The sequence below is a fragment of the Saccostrea cucullata genome, unplaced genomic scaffold, assembly GCF_032062105.1.
Source record: "Saccostrea cucullata isolate Sc308-1 unplaced genomic scaffold, CSIRO_AGI_Scuc_v1 ctg715, whole genome shotgun sequence".
Lineage (NCBI taxonomy): Eukaryota > Metazoa > Mollusca > Bivalvia > Ostreida > Ostreidae > Saccostrea > Saccostrea cuccullata.
In genome coordinates this window covers 35,986-51,781 of record NW_026921595.1, presented here as the reverse complement: position 1 = coordinate 51,781, position 15,796 = coordinate 35,986, and the positions used below count along the sequence as shown (strand labels likewise).

Sequence of the window (15,796 nt, the reverse complement as noted above, 5' to 3'; positions counted from 1 at the left end):
TAAAGAATCGGAGTGTATTTAACTTTGATTTTCTATGCATTGCTTTTATTCAGCTTAAACAAGGACTGCAGTTTATATCCAAATAGTTTCAGAACAATTTTGACATGATTTACTAAAAATGGAGCATGTAACATCTTATACTTTATATTTGCTTTAACTCTTTTAATATTTATGCATATGGACTTGGTAGAAATATCTCAAAAGCTATTGTGCTATTTAAATGTTCAAATCTGTTTCTTTTTTTTCAAATCCAGGGGCTTGTTAAATTTAATTGTTCTTTGCATTTCATGTCCACAGCTAATAAAAGTAATTTCGTGAACCAAATTTTATTTGCGACGGCTTACAGTAAATAAACTAGTTCGTAACGATTAATTTTCGCGATCAAGCCTTTTTTGGACGTTTTATTAATTGTCATATAGACATAAAGGACCGGTTCGCGGCGAGATATATTCACGATGACGATGCTCTCGAGAACTTCGTGAAGATTTCTAGCACGCGAATAAAAGTAGGTTTAAAGTAATTTAATATACATAGATTATCATATTTCCTTCCCTAGCATTGAAAATTTCCCTTCTAAACATAGCTTATACGATTGAATTTCATCAAAGTACCTGGCTTTCGGGGGGGCTATGAATTAGAATACAGGTGCTGATTTTAGATGATGTTGCTAATAATTTAATACGATTCAAGCAATCGAAATAATCAAAATTATATAAGTGAAATGATTATTTTAACACGACTTCTCTTATAAAGTCCATCCACTGGGTTAAGGAAATTAAGACTTATTTCAATTCAAAAGGACAATGTAATGTTTTCAACAGTTTTATGAGAGCATGAACCACTTTTCTTACTTGAGAATCTGCATGTATTTACTTCCTAACACTCTGTTATATAACTATCATTTCAAAATTACTAACGCACTACTGAGTACGTTTAACTGATACATCCGTTCTGTAACATTTACTAGAGCACATCTAAAATGCTAAGATGCTTGCTGTCTATTGCAGTTAAATTTGTCGATGCTTCGTTTCAACACAACTCTGAAATTGCCGTCTTGAGTGTGATTTTATTTTTATTTTATAATATGATTCTGCAACTTTGTGAGCATCTTTAATTTGTTGCTGATTATCGCTGGTAGTCACCAATGGTCACTCTACCTCTCATATTAAATTGATAAAATGTCATATTTCACCTCGTTTTCATTTAGGGTTTTTGGAATCTGTTTCAAAATAAGTTATCTAAGGTCCTCATTATAAATTGTTAAACCTGCGACATTTTGAAACATTGTAACTGACACTTCTTTCACCAGTAATCTTATTGGACAGAACTTCTATATATACCAAAACTTGGGAAAATCTGAACTGTAAATCTTTTAATGTTATCTATGTAATATAATGTAATCTGTTTGGACTTGTTTATGTTGGTGAAACTAAGGGATCGCTTAATTAAAGAATATCAGGTCATCAATTTCAAATTAAGTATGGAGGTCAGCAGCTTTTATACAAACATTTTAATTTACCTGATTATTCTAGTTTGTCAATAAGGATTAGAATTCTCGAAAAGATTTATCACCACACAAATTGTCCGTTGCTGAGTAACCTTTCGGTAATGAACAAGAAGAATACTGGATTATAAAACTAGGTCCAGTCCACAGCGTACCAATGTAAATGTGATGGGACTTTTTAACCATGCACAGAGACGTACGCGTAGTCATGGGCATCGGCCTTACAATAATATTTGACATTACAATTATCTCCATATCCTTCTCTCAAGTCCAATGATATTTCATTTGGTTATATTATATTTTTGGTGGAAAAAATCTCAGTGTTGCCTTTTAAAACAGGCCTCACCATCATCAATTGAAATGTTTCCTGGAGTTGAAATGAAAGGCAACAGAAGTTTTAATGGCATAGTTACATGTAAACATGACAAGTGTTTAGCTAACCTGAGGTTCAAATGGTCTTTTCTAATCAAAATTTGTCCATTGTCTGTCGTTCCTGTCGTTGTCGTCGCATTTTCATATTTTCATCTTCTTCTCAAGAACCACCAGGCCAATTTCAATCAAACTTGCCACAAAGTATCCTTAGGTAACGGGAATTCCAGTTTGTTCAAATGAAAGGCCAAGCTCTCTTCTAAGGGGAGATAATTATGAATTAGAGAAAAATAATGACTTCTCTAAAAAATGTTCTTCTCCAGAACAATTCGGCCAGGAAAGATGAAACTCATGTGGAAGCCTCCTCAGGTAGTGTAGATTCAAGTTTGTTCAATCATGAGCCCCAGAGTAGGACAGAGCAACAATGGCTGATCAAAAATTTACAATGGAATATAAAAGAAAAGTAATATTAAAGATCTTATTCACCAGAACCGATGAGCTGAGATAGATGAAATTCATGTGAAAGCATTCTCAGGTTGTGTAGATTCAATAGATTCAAGTTTGATCAAATCATGACCCTTTGGGTTAGGGCAGGGCCACAATTCCTGATAAAAGTTTTACATAGGAATATTTAAAAAAAAAAATCTTTTAAAAAGTCTTCTCCAGAACCATTGGACCAAGAGAGATAAAAACTCAAGGAAGCATCCCTAAGTAGTGTAAATTCAAGTTTGTTCAAATCATGACAGCCGGGGGTAGGGCGGAGCCACAATGTCTGACCAAAGTTTTACATAGGAATTATATAGGAATTTTTTTTTAACATTCTTCTTTTCCAGAACCATTGGGCCAGGAAAAATGAAACTCATGTGGAAGCATCCTCAGGTAGTGTAGAGTTTGTTCAAATCAGGACCCCGGAGGTAGGATGGGGAAACAATGGCTGATCAAAGGTTTACATATGGATATAAATAAAATCTTAAAAAAAAAAAAACTTCTCCAGAACCATTGGGCCAGGAGAGATGAAACTCATGTGGAAGAATTTCCAAGTAGTTTTAATTCACGTTTTTTTCAAATCATGACCCCCAGGGGTAGGGCGGGGCCACAATGGCTGCTAAAAGTTTTACAGAGGAATATATAGAATTTTTTAAGTCTTCTTCTCCAGAACTATTGGTCAAGGAAAGATGAAACTCACGTGAAAGCATCCTAAGGTTTTGTAGATTCAAGTTTGTTCAGAGTAATATATAGGATTTTTTAAAAATATACTTCTCCAGAACCATTGGTCCAGGAAAGATGAAACTCATGTGGAAGCATTCTCAGGTTTTGTAGATTCAAGTTTTTTTTTCAAATCATGACCCCCGGGGTAAGGGCGGGGACACAATTTATATCTGAGCTTTATATATGAATATATAGGAAAATCTTTTAAAAATCTTTATCTCCAAAACCATTGGGCCTGTAAAAATAAATCTCATGTGGAAGCATACGCGGTAGAATAGATTCAAGTTTGTTCAAATCATGACCCCCAAGGATAGGGCGGAGCCCACTGGCTTATCAAAGTTCTACATAGGAATACATAGGAAACATCTTTTAAAAATCTTTTTCTAAAAATCAACAAAGCTATGGTTGGTGATATTGATGTGGAAACATCCTCAGTTCGAGTTAATTCAAGTTTTCTCATGTCATGATCCCTGGGGGTAAAGTGGGGCCACGATGGGCAATCAAATCTTTAGATAGAAATATATTGGAAATATCTTTAAAACTCTTCTTTTCAAGCATGGAGAAATTATACATGTATTGTTTATTGATATAGTGACATTCTCAAGTAATTAAAATTCAAATCCCCCCTCCCCAACAAGTAATTTTTTTAATACTGAACTGATATATGTTTTATCTAGTCCATGTGCGTGGGTGAGCGATGTGGCCCATAGGTCTCTTGTTTCACAAAAATATAACCTTCCTTATTCATATTTTAGTGAACAGTAATCATAAACTGTCTCTTGGACCTCATAATCATTATCTTCAGACATAGAAACAACATGTTCCTTAATATATCTATTTTAAATAATTTTACATATATTTTTTTTTAATTTTTCTCTCTATATTTAAATGAATTTTTATAAAGTTTGGAGAAACTACATTTGTCTCTTTAAATTCAAGTTTATTTTAAGGATAAAAAAATCGCATCAATCAAAAAACTATTTGTGAAAATAAATAAAGTATTTTTAGAGAAAAGTTGTGAACGTGCCACCATTTGCTCATTCTGATAAATTAAACAAGAACCGAAATGTTCACGAAAATATAAAAAGCTCGATGGAGAATGGTAATGACGTAAATAATGACGTTTACAATCATCTACATGAAAAAGAAGAGAATTCCGACAATGAAGAAACTTACGACCACGCCCAAGTAAATCGAGCCACAGAAGAGAGTGACTACAGCAATATCAATACAGGGAGTATGTATTAATCAGTTTATTCATGTAGTAATTAAAATACGACAGTTTAGATGAATTTAAATGTACATTCAACATTCATATATAGTACTCTGTACATTTTTTTTCTGAAAATATTTCTTTTATAATACCGCACACATATCGTGAAACAGAGCTTTTTACCGGACGGTTAATTCCAGGTTAGGGAGGAGCTTATTTATTCCTAAGATAAGCCCTCCAAAAACAACTTCAACTGTCACACTAACAGCCTTTTTATCTTCTGGAATGAATAACGCAAACTTAGTAATGGATGATGTGTCCATCGTTAATTCCTTGAAACTATAAACATACACAAAATAAATCGTATTTGTAAATTATTGAAATTTATCTGAGGGCAGGTACATAGATATCTAATTTTATATAATTTTTTTGATATATTTATTCATTTGAATTTTATTGTGACAACCGTTTATATTCTCGTATCTATTTAGAGTTTCAGAATTCAATTTTTTTCAAAAATAAAAGAGGTACGTTCACTAACTCCAAAAAGTAACTCCTGTCTTTATACCAATTAACTGACCAAGTCCTCACATCCCATTTCAAGCGTCAACATAAAGTAGAGACTTAGTGCTTTTATTTCCTATCAAAGATTTCCTTCGAGAGTCCAAGTTTTGATACTCAGGCTATGTGAAACTACGATGTTCTCGAATTTTGAAGAAAATGAGTTAATTTGAGCATCTTCGACTTCCATCCCGCGATCCAAAAATTGTTTCAGGGATTAGAATCTTTCAAAACAGTTCTTTTTTTTATATAATTAAACATTTTAGATCAGAGATTCCCTGACAAAAATGGTTTAAGGTAGTTAACTATAGTACCAATTGCATGAAAGTTAAATCTTTGGAACAATACAATAGTGAAAACTATGGAACTTTGATTTACTAAAGTGAAAAATTTGGAACTTTTATTTACGATGATGATAACTTTGGAACCTTGATTTACTATGGTGAAAATTTTGGAACTTTTATTAAGTACTTTAGAACTCTTGGATTTATGTTTTTGCTTCCCATTCTCTACATTTTTATGAAATTTCAAGGTTAATATTCGTTAAACCCGACCCCTAACCTAAAAAATAATGTATAAGTACTGAATTTTAATGTTAAACTTTTTTGCACCGATACATACACAAAGCTCCAACAATCTAATTAAAATTACATGTTAATGTTAGATCTACTCGTATACTCGCTACACTAGCTAACATCTAACAACATCCAATAGAGGGTCACGTCAGATGTCACATTCGGAACAACTTATTCACTTCAACAATATACAATTGTTTTGCAAGCGACGATTTGATTTGTTTGATAGAATTTGAACTTTGATTTGACCCTCTATGGGATATTGTTAGAAGTTAGTGTAGCAAGTAATGTATGCGAGTGGATCTAACATCTTATTTTAATAAGATTGCAGCTTAAAGACCCAGTATCTTCACATTAAAACAATAAAATAATTTAAAAAATCAAATAAACAATATAAGTTGTTAAAATAATAACAAAAAGAAAAATTCGAAAAAAAACTTCGAGTAACTATGGTAAAACTTTGGAACTTTGATAAACTATAGTGAAAACTTTGGAACTTTGATTTACTATATATGGTGAAAGATTTGAAACTTTGATTTACTATGGTGATACCTTTGGAAATTTGATTTACTATGTTAAAAACTTTGAAACTTTGATTTACTATGTGAAAACATTGGGATTTTGATTTACTATTAATAGTAAACTATAGTTTACTTTAGTTTACTATAGTTTACTACAGTATATTTTTGTAGGGTATATTCAAAAACGGCTTAATATTTTGGCCATTTTTAAAGGAATTTTCAAGATTTGAGGGAAATGACGCAATTTATGAGGTCATAATACGTAATTTTTATTTAATACGGAGTCACCAAGGGTCTAAGTGAAATTTAACACAAATCAACAAAAAATGAGACGTTCTGATTTTTTCAGAAATTCACTAGGCCGAAAGAGGCCAAAGGTGAACCTTGTTCTTTGCTAAAAAAAACTTTCAAATTTAACCCGCTTGAATAAATATTACTGTACATATACAGATACTAATTATTCCTCTCAATTTTATGTGAATGTACCCAAATCTTTCAAAGTGTCTTCTGCTATCTAAAATATGGTACCTACAAGGGCTTATACTGCACTATGTATTGATAAATATTAGTTGCTCTGTCATTTATTTATTAATATTTACATTTCCAATGTCTTTGTCCGAGATAAAATTACAAATTGTAAATGTAATTTATTTCGCCATCAATGTATTGGCGTGGTTCCAAAAAAAAAAACAACGTGCAGAGCGGGACAAACAGCTAGTCAGGACTTGGAGCACATGGATTGGCGAAATCAAAGCATGTAAATATAGGGAATAACTGTCAGATTTTTCAATTTCATGACGATGATTAATCGATTGGATTGCGTGATAATTTTATTCATAAACGCCTTCGGGGTTTATGCAAATTATCACGCAAGCCAATCGATTGATCACATCATGAAATCGAAAAGAAAGACAGTTATTCTTAAATAAATGATGCAGGATAAATGATAAATATGTGCAGGATATTTTGGGAAAAAAATAGCAATAGTAAGTTTGCTCTCCCGAGTTCAAAAGGGTAACATATAAAGCATTCCTATTTCTGTATTGATGTCTACGAATAGTCGACTATTCGACTGTCAGTGGAATAGACCGACGATCGAATAATGAAACATGCAAATATTAAATCAATGTAAGAAAAGAGAGTGTTAATGAAATTTTCATCTGAAAGTTGAAAATTGAAAGTTGAAAGTTCACCTGTATAATGTGCGTCCTTAGACGAATAAGAGCTCAAACACAGTCACAACATAATAATTTTCCAAATTGTACATATAAAAAATACAATATTACATACCGTGATAGTTGTTTCTCAATCACTGACTGTTTTGTAATTGTACGTAGTAAATTATGCAAGGCTATACTGGGCTATGAAAATTATTTGACTTGTACCAATTATATTTATAAACTCTAGGAATTTCAAATGCTTAGGAACACACAATATTTAGATAGCAATGAAGTTTTAAAGTTTGAATTATTAAAGCGATAATATTACATAAAAGACATTTTTATATACACAGGTCGAGACCACTAGATTTTCTGACGTCAGAATAAATTTGCATGTAAATTAGCTAATATGTTTACTTTACCTACTGCTGAATGAGCCGCAATGCATTGTGGGTTACTACAAGTACCTAGCTGTGTTGAAAATTAAAGGCAACTTGAACTGTCCCTTGGAAACTTATTTTCAATTCTTTTTTTAAATTTGTGAAGTAAATATTTAAAACGGTGTATAATCTTTCATTTTTATGCTCACATTTGCAAAATTTGCTTTATGAAGCCTTATATCAACTTATAATACATCGGCCTAGTATATCATTGTTCAAAGAGACGTATAAGTGCTATCGTGTCGATAAAACAGTTTTTTTTCTCGTGATTTACATGTACATAGCTTTCGCAGGTAGTATATAGGTCCTTGTTTTTAGACAGCAGAAGAAAGTGTGCAATTATTATTTAACCCCTCAATATTATCAGAAAGTGTTTAATGTATATGCAAAAGTCACAGCGTTTGTACGATATTCGAAGCAACTGTTAATCATCTAAAGCAACTCCAATATTAAATATGAGCATGGAGCAGTGTCTTTAGAATATAATCTTTCAATTTCGGTCTAATAAAGTTATAAAGAAGCTCTATAGTTTTTCCGGTGACGAGTTAAATTTTGTGCAGTAAACCGACGAAAACCACATGTATCCATTGAATCGTAAACACGTGGTAGACTGTTATGCTTTGGGACTCTTTCACTTGATTGGAGAACGGGCATGACGAAGACATCGTCACGTGTTGAAAATTGCCTTCCATATAAGGTAGTGGTCTCGACCTGATACATGTACATGTATCTTGGGCAATCATTAATTGAACAAATATTATTTAACATTTTCATCGGAGGTGTGGATAGTGTGTGTTTACATTAATTTTTCCCTATTTGCAATTTATTTCAATTCTCAAAGTCATTTTAATTAATAAGCTTTCAAAAGCATTGTGTATATAAAAAAATAAATGCTCCGAATAGTCGAATATTGTTCGAATAATCGATCGAATATTCGACTAAGGAAAATTAATATTTTGACATCCCTGATTTTTTTTATACAAAAATGCATACATCAAGTCAATTTTCTGACAGGTGAGAATCAAGAGCTTCCGAACAAGATTTTTTTTTTTAATCGTTCGTTAGACTTAAAATAAAAAGAGTGATAGAGTTTTATATATTTCTATATATATTTGACAAATGAAAAAAAATTAGATATAGATAGTCATTCTTATGACGAAGTAAAAATTGATGGCTAGTTTGAACCTTCTTTAAAATATCAAAATAATTTCTTTCAAATATCTTCTTTTCTTTTCAAATATCCATATATGAAACAGATGTGTAACAAACTATGGTTTCTTGAATTTCAAGTGAACAGGGATTTTCAGCGCACCAAACGTATACAGTGGAGCCTCATTTATACGGACGCTTTGGTTCCTAGTTAACTTGTCCGGATATGTGAAGCATCCAGATATTTGAATTAAATATTAAACAAAACAAAATGATTGTTAAAAAATCTGTTCCGATGAAAAATCGTCCGGATACTGAAGCATCCGGTTATCTAGCGTCCGGATATCTGAAGGTCCACTGTAATGTCACTTCCTTATATGTATCCTAATTACCTTACATTTTGACGTCTAGTACATGAATGTCTTGTAAAGAATCTTCAAATTTAATACAAATTCAAAATAAATTCAATGTAACTCTTTTATTATATATAGATAGAAAGATACAAGCATTAAATATATGAAGATAACTAACATTATCCAAGCTCAAAATTTTATTTATGAATTTGAAATCAGACGCAGAGCAAGCACGGAACTCAGACACATCATAAGTAGGATCAGGTGCCATGGAGGAGTGAGTATTCCCTCCTGACCTGACGACCACCGTGTGCTCCTAGGCATGAGCGGGAAATACAAGTAACAGGAAAATCTGTATATACTTCGGTGAGTTTATAAGGATCTAATATTTAGAATAAAAAGGTCTTCAGTATTTGTCATCATTATACATACACACTGTATCATTGTATCTTCTATCTTTCCATATAACACCCTGTATAACTTGAGTCACTAATATCAAGGAATGTGTTGAAGGCATGTGAACCGAAATTGGTCTTAGGCCGATAAAGGTACTGGAAAAATACCTACTTGTTATAATATTTTTTTTATCATGTTAAGTAATTAAGGTGTAGTCAACTAAATACAAACAAAACAACATCAACGAATCGAATAGAGAACGTATTTTATTCTGTATTTTATACAAATTCAAATTAGTTTATAATCAAAACTTTTAAGGAAGAACATCTCATAAAATATATATTATTACAGAAAATTCAATAAATCTTCCATCCAGAAAACGAAGAAAATCTTTCTCTTGCATAGGCTGCAAGGTACCCGGAAGCCACGTTAACCTTGTCTCCTTTCTTCAGACGAACAACAATCGTATTCGAACCGCTACTCCAGAATTGCTGTGACGTTCGGGTATTGTTAAATGCAGCCCATCCTTTATATTTACCATTAATTCTAAGGTATGGGTGTGCTGCTTTACCAGGCTCAGTCAATGTTGCCCATGTAAAAACATATACTCCATCAGAAGGGGTTGTAAAGGTTCCTGTTGCTTTGTTGTATGCATTTGCATCGTTCACAAGAACTGTGTTATATATCCATGTCTCGTGTTGCTTGTAATTTTTGGATGTTGACTGGTAAGCCGAAAATGCAACACCGCCTAGAATGATAGAAAAGAATATTATCTTTTTGTTATGATACTGTTATGTTCATTCCATGTTATTAACATATATTAACAATACTGTAAATCACTTATTATTCGCGAGAACTTTATTTTCGCGTAAATACGCGAGACAATGCGTTCGCCAAAATTAAATTCTCGCGTATAAAAGTATTCCTTACGATTATATAGATGAATGACAACTATTCGTGAAAATTATGTCTCGCATACAAAGAGTATATGACAATCTCGTGAAAATAAGGTGTTGCGAAAATTAAGTGATCTACAGTATGTTGTATATAAAGTGAAAACGGTTTTAGCTACCCTTTCTATTTGACCATTTTCGCGAGAGAACGAATCTAAAACAGAGCAAATTCAATGAGACAATAACTCGTATTAAAACATGTGTCTTGGCGATTTGAAACGGAGGAAATATTGTTTACAAGTGTAAAGGGCAAAATTAATATGTGACGAAAATGATATCGTAAATACGCTGTAGTGCTATGTACATGTAACAAAATTGTATATTATCATTATGGTTGCTTATTATTCCTTTCAGTGAAAAAATTCCCAATATAATCAATAGTTAGAATAATTACCCTGAACAGCATGTCTGTGTTCACCTCCTTTGATGACCGAGTCTAATCCTTTCTCCATATTGCTCGCCTGTGTTTTCAAATATTCCAAAAACGGCTTGTGTCCAGAAACAACATTGATCGCCATAATTACCGCAATTATTACAGCGTTTCTCATTTTTTCTGAAATCTAAATGTCTTGATCAAAAACATTGTTTTATAACTATTTAGTGTAACAGAGGAAGAATAATCCAGCAGAAAGTAGATTAAAGAATATGTAACAAAATCAATAAATTTGAAAATGGACAGTTCTTACCTCTGCTGACTGATTATTTTTAATTCTCTCGATTTAATTGCTCCTCCTATTTATAAGGCTTTACAACCATTTGTACTGCTTGAAATTTGACACACATGCAATTTAGAAATTTGTATTGTTTTCAGCACTGATACAATTTATTGATCGAAAGTAAAATGAATGACAGCGTTAATCTTATCAAAGCATATACATGTCTAAATGTATCTTTTCAATCACTAAAAGATTCAATTCAAATGGCCCAAATCTCGTGTTATGATAGGTATTATGCCTACATATGAGTAAAACTGGACCAAAATCCATAACATTTACAACTAATTATTAAATTACCCTTCGACTTATATTTTTTTTATAAATCCTATACATTTATTTATGTCCTCACAGGAATTATTGTAGCAGTTCCTTTTTTGACTTATGGGTCTATATAGAAGAATCATTATTAGCTTCATAACTGGATGTTTACTGACCATAAGGACTATAGTTATCAGTAATTAAACAACGTTAACTATATTGCAAATAAAAATTATATTGCATGACAAAATAAATGAGATATATTTTCCGTTGTCAGCTTTTTTATTCATGTCATAATATTCTCCTAATCATCAACATATGGTTTTTACATAACATATTATATTCGATACTCAGGGGCATGCTTCGATCGGTGTTAGAACCCAGCCTGCTTCTGACATATAAGTTGATGTTGCATGTTTGTCAAAAACCCATTTTAAATCTGCATTTCAATTATATCAACAGTATTGGCTGACCTGTTTCAAACCGACTTACCGGTAAATATTCAAAGTTCCTTTTCTTTAAATATTTCATATCCATTTATCAAATATTCCGTCTACCTGATCAAAAAAGGGTTAAAGCCAGATACCGGTGTGATCGTCCCCAGCTCTTGGATTGCTGTAGTTCTGTGTTTATGCCTTGATCTTTATAAAATGTTTTACATATAAGCTTTTTTTCAATTACATGTATTATGAATATTTTTTTCATTTGTAAACCTATTGTTATAGAGGTGAATTGTGTTCTAAATATATTTAGGTATCCATTTGTACGATGTTAGGATATTAAGATTTTGGAAATTCATTTGAATTAGGAACTAGTCATACGTCTATATGAGATCATACAGATTTAATTTAGAAGAGTAAGGGGTTGTTATACAAATTATTTATAAAAATAAAACACATTATTTAAGAATATGTAAATGTGTTTCTAACAATCGTTAAAATTTTCATTATAATATGTGAAGTAGGGAAAACATGTAAGTGATCCTATTTTAAAAAGAATTCAATATGAAATTACAATTTTTTAGGAACTATTTTTTTTTAAAAATTGGACAATTCCCAATCAAAAGTAAATTGGTCCCAATCAAATTAACCAAAAAATAATAAAATGATTAATTAATTGCCCTTTTGATATTTTTTATATAAGTATTTATAACTTAAAAATCTTTATCAAGTAATTTTTCTAAAATTTCGTAGTTCATTTCTTTTTAAAATTTGACTAACATGTTCTACCTTGTTATGACCAGTCTTAAGAAGAAATTAACCAGAGGTTTAAAACAATATTTAATTTTAATTAGAAAATAGAAATATTTATCCAGACTTTCTTTACCTATATATTTTCTTAAAAACAATCACATTATGTATCTATTAACAGCAAATATCAAGCCGTAAAGCAACTAATTTGCAAATAAAACATTTTCTTCATTTTCTCGGAAAATTTGCAGAAATATATTCACTTATAAATAGCAAGAGCTAATATCGTGCTTTCAATGCTAGAACCATAATTTAATAGGGATATATTTAAAGATCTATGAAATAAAATTTGGGTGTGGCATTCCTCCTTATAATTAAGCTGGATATTGTCAGTACATCCTCAGCGATAGGAGCATAGTTTAACATAGCAAGAGAAACACACCCGGAACACTAAAACGTTTATTGTAAACAGGACACAAGCTTTGTTAATCATTTTAATTAGCTGTGTAACATTTGTTAAATTGTGTGCACATCACTGAGCACGGACTGACAATTCCAGTGAGTGTTTTAACTTTCTCACATTTCTACTCGGAATATTTTGAATAATAGTTTTATTTTTTTTTATTAATACGCAACAAAAAATATCGAGTTATTGCGAAAACTCATTGAATTATGAGAAAGCTGATGAAACTTGACAAGAAGTGTATGAATAGCAATTATTGGCAATAAAAGTTAAACGAAAAATATTATATTAAATTGTTGAAGAGAAAAGAACATAGCGTTCGAGTGTTTTCCGGGCTGTACGGTATTACCAACATCTTCCAAATCTTGAAAAAATTATGAAAAGGCATCACTTGCATTTTATTATAAACTTAAATGACTTAATATGTCAAGGCAAACAAATCTGTTAAGCATCATGATATGGGAAGAAATGAAGATCCCTGACTCGATCGAAAGATCATACCAAAAATGAAGTCAAATAATTATTCTGTGTTTTAGGAACGTCTAAACCTAAGAAAGAAACCATATTCAAAATTGTTTTTCCTAGTATGTTATCAAAGGGATGATCGGATATATACATTAAATTTCTTCTCTTTCAATATACGTGTTATGCTTGCATAAAGTGTTTAAAAATTATGAAAGGCAACAAACAGTTTCAGAAATAAAATGCATGACTCAGACTTAGCACAGCAGTGTGTTTGCATAAGAATATACATCTTTACTGCTTTCTCAGTGCACAGTAATCACCAGGCGGCTCTCGATCATCATAATCGTTATCTCCAGCAGCAGAACCATCGGGTTCCTTATATCTTATCACTGTATTTAAATTACTGTAATTAGTATCCTCCATGGCACTGCTTAATATGTTTCCATAGGTGTGGTCGTAAGTTTCATCATTTTCGGAATCCTCTTCCTTTTCATGCAGATGATTGTATACGTCATCATTTACGTCATTACTTTTCATCATCGAACTTTTATTTCCATGATAGGTGCGTGCGTTTTTTGTTACTGGTAAATGAACGGAATGAGCAAACGTTGGCACATTTACAATCGTTCTCTGGAAAACAAAAAATGTTAAATGTGATATGTTTGCTTTATTTAATGTAATATGTTCTGATAAATTAAACTACGTTTAACAACCAATCCAGACAACGCTGTCTTGATCGTCTTCATATAATCTTGGTAAAGCCTTTTTTCTATATTTATTTTAAAAAGAATCAAGAATCAATTCTTATATATCAAAAAAGGCATAGTACAACACCAAACTATCAAAAACGAGACTTCAAGTATCTAAAAAGACCTTTTATTGGAGATTAAGTAAATGAGTTAAAAACTCTTGCAACCCAAGGATGAATTCAAGAGCTTATTCTTAAAAACGTGGGCTCTTTCAGGCTGCAACAAGTACTAGTATCTTAAAATAAAATGTAAAACTTACTTGCATGATTTATTTAAGAGCAAATTCATATTCTTTTATCACGATTTTTTCGTCAAATAGCAGAAAGAAAATTATTGTTTCTTCCATGTAATGTAGCAAATTAAATTCATTCAATATTCTGTATATTCCCACCTCATTTGTACGTTGCATGGTAGAATGGTTCTGATCTACTTCTTCAGTTTTATAAGAAGTATTGTTAAAAACTACACCCGTCTGGTCTTCTCTAATTAAAATAATGAAATTTGTAATTTAATTCGGAGTCCAGTAAACATTTCAGAAATAAAGCTAACGCAAAGAAACAAACTAATCTGTATATTAAATTAAAAGATCAAAAACCAAAAATAAATAAATAAATATATAAATAAATAAAAGGTTTTATACTTCATTGCATCTTTAGGCTTCTCGTTTCTTATATTTTTGTAGATGATAACTCCAAGAACAGTTATCACAATGCCTAAAATAAGGCCACTAAAAGCAGATCCAACCATTAAACCGACTACAATATCTTCTGCAAGGATAACAATTACTCTAATTACAAGAAAGTCCATTTATTCAGTACAAATATTTCATGCAGTGAGCATCATTACTTAATGGCAAACAAACATAAATATGATTTAAGGAGGTGAAGGACGTTTGGTTACATGACTTTTCTCCGTCACGTGATAAATTGTAAATTTAGAACCGTAACCTGAAATGTCAGAGACGTAATGTAAACAAAAATGGCAGACGATTTTGTGTGGGTTAGACTTGCAACAAAGGGGACAGTAAATAGGTCAAGACATATGAAAACGTTAAATAAGACCAAACGAGAAAATGAGATTTTAAATGATCATGAATATAATTTACAAGATGCAAGTCGTGGAGTTCATGTGTGTGATATGGATGTGGCACAAAACGTCATTGTAGGCGACGAAAAACAAAAGCCATGGTTTGAGGGAAGACGAGTGGTTGAACTCAGCGTTTTAGCTAATCATATGAATTGTGAGCGCTGTTTTACATGCTTACAACTCTCGGATATTGAAGACGAGACAATATATGGCATGGCCAGTCTTCTGTATATACGATGCCAGCAATGCAGCTTTGTCAACGCCGTACTTACTGGTAAAAGGAACAGCCAAAAAGCATTTGACATCAACTCAAAAGTCTATCTAGGTAAGTAGCCTAACTATTTAGATAAAAATAAGATCTATAAATAAATTATTTTAAAGCAAGAACTTTCACGATAGCAGCTAAATTACGATTGAGAAAATTAGGACGCAAGTAGGCGGTTGAAAGACAAGTAATTGGTCAAAA

At 31.7% G+C, this 15,796-nt stretch overlaps 2 protein-coding genes across 3 annotated transcripts in view; both read right to left on the bottom strand.

The window, feature by feature from the left end:
• Positions 1-9,797: 9,797 nt before the first annotated feature.
• Positions 9,798-15,796, bottom strand: part of LOC134260409 (complement C1q-like protein 4) — a 40,976-nt gene continuing 34,977 nt past the window's right edge. The window contains exons 1-2 of one of the 2 annotated variants that reach the window (XM_062742967.1): positions 10,798-10,949; positions 9,798-10,198 (exon numbers count right to left, since the gene is read on the bottom strand). In XM_062742967.1, the coding sequence (XP_062598951.1) occupies positions 9,807-10,198; positions 10,798-10,921 (516 nt within the window). In that variant the 5' untranslated portion in view covers positions 10,922-10,949 and the 3' untranslated portion in view covers positions 9,798-9,806. Of the gene's footprint in view, positions 10,199-10,797; positions 10,950-15,796 lie in introns of those variants that run through there. The other variant, XM_062742966.1, reaches the window with a different exon arrangement.
• Positions 13,436-14,682, bottom strand: LOC134260408 (uncharacterized). Its single transcript, XM_062742965.1, has 2 exons — positions 14,636-14,682; positions 13,436-14,125 (listed from the first exon to the last, which is right to left on the bottom strand). Exons 1-2 carry the CDS (start codon positions 14,651-14,653, stop codon positions 13,787-13,789), a joined length of 357 nt encoding a protein of 118 aa, XP_062598949.1. The 5' UTR covers positions 14,654-14,682; the 3' UTR covers positions 13,436-13,786.